Below are 7,483 nucleotides of genomic sequence, written 5' to 3'. Positions count from 1 at the left end.
GCTATTGAAGTGGTCGCTGGCTGATTGTTGCTGCTGCTGTCGTGTGGTACACGGAACAGTCTCTAAGAGAAACTGAACCGAGACAAATTTGTTGGGTATGAGTTGCTCTATTTATAGCGAATTATCGGCTCCAAGACGGTAGCAGAAAAACACTATCACGTGACCTTATTAGGGGCCGTGATTGGTCAGTTTGCGTTCTAGCGGGAACGGTTCGAATATTAATCAGTCACGTGATGACAAGGAATGGGTTCTCTGCTACGCTCGCGTTTGTTTATATTTAAATGAGAAGAATGGCGATAGCAGTTTTGTATCTAGTGACGATAGGTAGTTTCCCTACACCCTCGATACGGTTTTTCTTCAGTGTGACTACGTATGTGGATTGTAAGCTTAGAATTCTCACTGAAGTTTTTCCCACATATTTCACAGTGAAGACGCCAATGATAAAAACTACGTAGTCAGTGGCCAGGGTCTCCCGAACATCTCAAAAGAAGACGGGAAGGCAGGTTGTATTATAAAATGTAATTCGGGTTTTCAATAGTGGAATAAAAATAGAAAAAGAATCGGAATAGCGAAGTCAGAGGTAGCAACAAAAGTCTACAATGTTAATAGGGATAAATACTTTCGGTCTTTAATATTTACGGTAATATGTTACAAATGACATTGCTAAGACAGCGTTTGTTTGATATTTGGTGATGCTCAACAGTCAACCAAAACAATAACGAAAAAACGGAAAGCACGCCTATTGTGCATGTGTTTGTGTGTGTGTATATGTATGTGTGTATTTTGGGCCACATCTAGAACTTCATTGTCAAATGTATTATACAGGACGATGAGTGAGTTTTTGATTGTTATTTCTAGCTAGTCGAACAATGGAGTTAATTTGCTGGGTGACGTCTTATTTTTAATTTTCAATGAGCTGGATAGAAATTGGTGTAACTAAAGACGTTTTAGCGGTATTAATTTATGTTAAGGACTTTTACCTTATGTCACCGGTATCATTCAATAGTGGAATACATTTTTAACGACACCGCCTAAACGTTCACGGATAGCAATTATCTCATGTCGGGAGGTGTTTGAGAATAGATCGGTGTTCCATCATTTGCATGACTAAATATTTTATTTTGTCACATCTTTGTTATACAGCCTTATTTAACACGACAGAGCAAACATGTTTTAATGATCAGCCAATGAGCGATTAGCTTTCATGAAATGGTTTTAATTACCAACCAATGGGTGAATTCTTGACATTCAAATTTAGGTGCTTTTATTTTGTTGTGTATTGTCAAAAATGTGTCTCTCACGACGATAGATGTATTCAACAACAAACATTCCAGTGGTAAGTAAATAAGTAGATATATTGCATATTTTTAACTCATACAAATAGTATCCCGTGATATTCAAAATAAACTGAACCATAATAGCTTATACTCACAGACATTTCTTGTATTTTAGGAATTAAAGGTGAATTAATATGGCAGAAGTTAATCACTTGGACACTTCCAAAACGAATGTTTTCAGCAATAGAAAATCAGTTGCAAAGACGTGCAGCGGTGAAAAACGTTCACGTAAAAGTCTTCACTGTGAAATATGTGGGAAAAACTTCAGTGAGAATTCTAAGCTTACAATCCACATACGTAGTCACACTGGAGAAAAACCGTATCGATGTGAGATATGTGGAAAATCATTTATCACTAATGGTCATTTAACAACACACAAAACAATACATACTGGAGAAAAACTACACCATTGTGAAACTTGTGGGAAATCCTGTACTCAGTATTCGAACCTTGTAACCCACAAAACAATACACACTGGGGAGAAACCTTTCCTTTGTGAAATATGTGGGAAATCTTTCTCTGTAAAGTCTAGTCTTATAGTTCATAAAAGGATACATACTGGAGAAAAGCCTTATAACTGTGAAATATGCGGGAAATATTTTGTGTATAACAGTAATTTAACGAAACATAAAAGAATACACACAGGAGAAAATCCATTTCACTGTGATATATGCGGTAAGTCTTTCATAGAAAACTCTAAACTTACCGTTCATAAACGTTGTCACACTGGAGAAAAACCCTATCCCTGTGAAATATGTGGAAAATCTTTTGTCTCTAACAGTGATTTAAAAACACACAAAAGAATACATACTGGAGAGAAACCCTTCCAATGTGAGCTATGTGATAAATCTTTTACTCAGAATTCTAGTCTTATAGTTCACAAACGTAGTCATACTGGAGAAAAACCTTTCCACTGTGACATATGTGGGAAATCGTTTATCAGTAAGAGTTTATTAAAAAGACACATACGGATACACACTGGAGCTAAGTCTTTTAACAGTGACACGTGAGATTCTCTTGCAGACTTTTAGTCCACCAACAAATTACACACTGGAAAAACATCATTGTGAACCATGCCAGAAATGATTCTGTCCCCTCTCTAATATATTTCGGAAATCCTTATTTATGAATTTAAAGCTTGTAGTTAACAAATGAATTTACAATTGAATACAAACTGGACAGAAAATTTTCACTGTGAATTATGTTGGTGCAACAAAATCTTATAAAAGGGAAAATCTGTAGAAAATTCTCATTCAAAATCCCACCTTAAAGTAAAGAGAAATATATACAGGAACAAAATATTGAGATGATTTGTTGAAAACATTCTTTATAAATAGATTTAAAAAAAGAACAAATAAATGAGATATTCATTTCATTTAAAATTTGTGACAAATTATTCACATTTATATGTACATTAAAATTTTTTCTAAATCTCAAATTAGTTGAATGATATTTTCTGGAGAGTTGAATTTGTCGTTTTCAAAACTGATTTCCCACTGAAAATACTACAATATATTGGTAAATAAAATTGTCTCCTTACCAAACTTACACAAACTTGAAAATAGAGAGTCCTGCTGCTTGATGCATCTGAGGCAGTTCAAATAATTCTGTGGCTTGGTCTTAGTTGGCATATTACTTTGTTACAGTTTAAAAATCTAATGAAGATATACAGTTCTTTAGTCAAGGGTCACCAAATGTAATGACAGAATTTAATATGAAGATGCATCAGAAAAATGAATCATTGTCATCATTTAATGTCCGTTTTCCATGCTGGCATGGATTGGACAGTTTGGCAGGAACTTTCCAGACTCCAAATTGTCTGCTGTGCCATGGTTTCTACAGCTGGATGCCCTTTCTAACACTAACCACTTCACAGAGTGTGCTGGGTGCTTTTTATATGCCACCAGCATGGGTACATTTATGCAGCACTGGCATCTGTAAAGAACAAGCCTGTATGTATGAACTGCAGCAATTCTGCTTGGCTTGACATGTTTTCTTATGGCCACAACTCCCAGTCTCTTGTCATTTTCTTCAGTGAGACACAGGGTCTGAAGATCCTTTCTCACCACTTTGTCCCACATCTTCCTCGGTCAACCCCTTCCACAGATTCCCTCCACAATTATTAAAATGGCCGTTTATTAAGATTGTTTATAATATTAGTCATTACAATATTTAAGAAATATACAATTTCGTCAAGTTGTTTGTGTGTACACAACTTGTTTGTAGATCTCTGGTTCATTCTGTATGATAGTAGTTAGTTTCATCTCTGTGACTCTTAGAGATAGAAAGAGTAAGATAGTCAAAGTAGATAGAGTAACAGTTGTTCTCACACTCATACCAGAACATACCTAAAGTGAAGGAAATAGCCATGATCTTGGTAGGCACCAAATTACCAAAAGAGAGTGAAAGCAATCTGACATGTATATTTATATTTTTGCTAATTTAATTAAGTCAGCTGATAACAATGGGGTTCTTCAATATCAGGTTTGACCCTTGAATAACTCAAAAATGTCTGAGAGGTCAACCTATTCACATTAATCTCTTTGTGCAAAAAAGCAAAAATAGGCTGATCACTTATTTGATAATGTGGATTTAATTTCAAATCCTAGCTTAGATATTCTGTAGCTGTTCATCACAACTTCATTGATAAGGTAGAATTTGGCAACAAGGTTGTTTTGATATTTTCAGTCTTCTACTGGTTTGTTATAATATCCATTTTTGGATGGTGGTTGCCTAGCAGCAGCTTCTTTGCTTCTATTAAGATCAAGTCTAACTTGTTTTTAATGAATATTGCTGAGACTGCAATATTATATGCAGAAATTAGGTTTGAGAAACTTTTATCTTTAGACTATATAAAAGATACTATTACTCTCTTTTACTCTTTTAATTGTTTCAGTCATTTGACTGCGGCCATGCTGGATCACCGCCTTTAGTTGAGCAAATCGACCCCAGGACTTATTCTTTGTAAGCCTAGTACTTATTCTATCGGTCTCTTTTGCCGAACCACTAAGTTTCGGGGACGTAAACACACCAGCATCGGTTGTCAAGCAATGTTGGGGGGACAAACACAGACACGCAAACATATACACACACATACATATATATATATACATATATACGACAGGCTTCTTTCAGTTTCCGTCTACCAAATCCACTCACAAGGCTTTGGTCAGCCCGAGGCTATAATAGAAGACACTTGCCCAAGGTGCCACACAGTAGGACTGAACCTGCAATCTATTCCTTAGATATTTAAACTAAAATAGTGAATTGCAACAATAAACAAAGGGGATAATCTGTTATACTTTAATGAGGACCTACAACTAGCAGTAGTAGCCAGTTCATTATCCTGCACAGTAACTGAAGTTCCTTTAAATCTTATAAATATCAGAATTCAATATAAAATATGCTTTGAGTACGGGTCTGTGGATTCTACCAAGATCAATGTAACTGATTGTGAGTGTTATCTAATCCTGGTACTTCATTGTGATGCACCACTTGGTAAAACTGCTCTGCACTTGTTCTTTAAGGTCACATCAAGCATGTGGCTGTAGAATATTTGTCAGTACACCTTCTATGGTACAGGCAGCAGATTCACCTCTCTTTGATCTTAACATTCACTCAGATTGACTGTTGTATGTGTGTAGATAATTACACTATTTTTTTCCCATTTTTCAGGAATGATTTCAGACTCAAGTGTTACATTATTATCATATGACTGCTTCTCTTTGAGCTTTTAGGATTTCATTACTGAATATGTTAACACTTGATTATCATTTTTTTTCTTTTCCCTTTTCTGTGTGTGTCTGAGGCTGTTGATGTCTTCTCATCTCATCTTCTTCTCATCTCTGGCTATCTGTGTTGTGAGAGTGACAGGGTTGTGGTCACTGGCTAACTTACATTAAATCCACATCAGCTGCTAATAACAAACAAATAATTGAGTGTGTGGTTTCAAATTGTTGCTTATACTAGTTAATACCTTTTCAGTTTAAGCAGGAGTTATTTGTATTTCTGATAGGAAGTGTTCTGCAATAAAACAAGTTTTATGTGTAATTTTATCTGAAAATGTTATGTAAAATATTTTAGCATTTGATAATACTTAAGAATTTCATGTTGACGATCTGTGCTCTTGGCTAAAGAAAATTGGGTACAGTGCTTATTAGACATATCACTCACAATTGAATGGAATTGTAGATAGAAGATATAAACACTTAAATCAGGTTAAAAACTCTCCTTTTCTAGAGAAATATTTTAATCATCTTTACCCCATCTATTGTTTAGTTATCACATAATTACACTATGCTCACATTTGTAGAATACAAAGTATTTTTGCATCAATAGTACATTAACATTGTGCATTATTTTCCCTTAATGAACAAGTTTGGAGTAATGGTGGTTCTACAACAGAAATTACAACATGGAAACAGCACTATTCTCATTATAAGGAATGAATGAGGCATTGGTCCATACTGATCAAATTAAGAATGCACAATGTGAAGCAGAAATTTGTTGATGTAAGAACAAGGAGGTTTCATGAGAAATGTAATCTTGTGTAATATTTGAAAAACAATTCATAGAAACTGAGTCCAACTCTAAAATATTTTATTTAACCTTGTCAAAGGTAGATAATAAATACCAAGCTTCTTGTATGTAACTGTAGAAGTTAGGACATGCACTTTCTTAGTGAAAAATGTTTTCATTGTCCATGGATGAAGAAATTGTTTTAGACTGGAAGAAGTGGGCAGCATCCATTACCTTTGTTGACCCTCCAAGGTTGATGAGATCAATCCTGTTCAGCTTACACATTCGTTATTAGTCAGTAATTGGCATGAAAACTTGGAGTGGTGGGCAATATTCCAGCCTGCTCGTGAAATTAACGTGCAAGTGGCTGAGCACTCCACAGACACGTGTACCCTTAACGTAGTTCTCGGGGATATTCAGCGTGACACAGTGCGACAAGGTTGGCCCTTTGAAATACAGGTACAACAGAAACAGAAAGAAAGAGTGACAGAAAGTTGTGGTGAAAGAGTACAACAGGGTTCACCACTATCCCCTGCCGGAGCTTCTTGGAGCTTTAGGTGTTTTCGCTCAATAAACACTCAACGCCCGGTTTGGGAATCGAAACCGCGAGTCCGCTGCCCTAACCACTGGGCTATTTCGCCTCCACATTCATCCAAATACAGAATAACTTTTTTACAATCTGATATATTGCTTCACACACACACACACACAAATGAATTATTTGATATTGTTGATCATCTTGTACAATACAACAAAACATTTAGTAGAGTGAAATTTATTGATAATATTGAATTGATGGAGACTTCAATTTTCACCTTAATGGCTTGTTCAAACAGTGAAGGTTGAAACAAAATTTTCGATTTCTGTCATACATCCAACAATTATTTCACAAAAAGGATGTGAAGATATCAGTGGACGTTAGTCGAAAGTTAAATTACTTATTTTGTGCTTGAAAGTCAAAGAGAGAGAAAATCAAAGAAAAAGGATACAAGAAAAGCGAAACATGAAGGGGAGGGAAAAGAAAGAAAGAGAACCAATAATAATAGGGTTAGAAAGCAGATGGAGAAACTGGAACTGATGAAGCAGGGAAGGAAGTAGGTTAAGAATTAAAAACCTGAGAATAAATAATGGAGCTAAAGATAAGGTGGATAGCAGAAGGAACAGTGTTGTAAATAATAAATATATATTCAGCCTGACTCTCTCTCTCTCTTTCCTCCTCTACATCACCTGTTTCTGCCTCTCAGTCACCCTTGAACCTTTCATCCTCTGACACAAGATCACCTCCTCCAGTGCCCCTTTGTCTTGCAACTTATTTGGTGACCCTGCTATTGTTGGTGCCACATGAAAAAGCATTCAATCCACACTGTAAAATGGTTGGCGTTTGGAAGGGCATCCAGCTGTAAAAACCATGCCAAAACCGATCTCGTCTGTACTTGTTCCAAGTAAAAAGCACTCTGTTAGGTAGCTAGTGTTAGGAAGGGCATCCAACCGCAAAAACCATGCCAAAACAGGCACTGAAGCTTGGAAAAGTCTCTTGCTTGGCCAGCTCCTGTCTAACTGCTGATAGAATACGAATTACAGAAAATGCTCAGATAGGAAATCTTGTCTTTTCAACCTCATTCATGTAC

General features: G+C 36.0%; 1 protein-coding gene across 3 annotated transcripts in view; it reads left to right on the top strand.

Moving 5' to 3' along the window:
• Nucleotides 1–735: 735 nt before the first annotated feature.
• The window catches only part of LOC106869646 (zinc finger protein 239), a 17,483-nt gene continuing 10,735 nt past the window's right edge, over nucleotides 736–7,483 (top strand). For 2 of the 3 annotated variants that reach the window (XM_052970445.1, XM_052970446.1), the window contains exon 1: nucleotides 736–1,336. Coding sequence is in view for 1 of the 3 variants with exons in the window: in XM_052970441.1 (XP_052826401.1) it covers nucleotides 1,472–2,347 (876 nt within the window). In the remaining 2 variants the exon portion in view is untranslated. Of the gene's footprint in view, nucleotides 1,337–1,452; nucleotides 2,776–7,483 lie in introns of those variants that run through there. The other variant, XM_052970441.1, reaches the window with a different exon arrangement.

Source organism: Octopus bimaculoides, chromosome 9 (genome assembly GCF_001194135.2).
Source record: "Octopus bimaculoides isolate UCB-OBI-ISO-001 chromosome 9, ASM119413v2, whole genome shotgun sequence".
Classification (NCBI taxonomy): Eukaryota; Metazoa; Mollusca; class Cephalopoda; order Octopoda; family Octopodidae; genus Octopus; species Octopus bimaculoides.
Note: the sequence above shows the minus strand (reverse complement) of the source record. Positions and strands in the feature narration are given on the sequence as shown.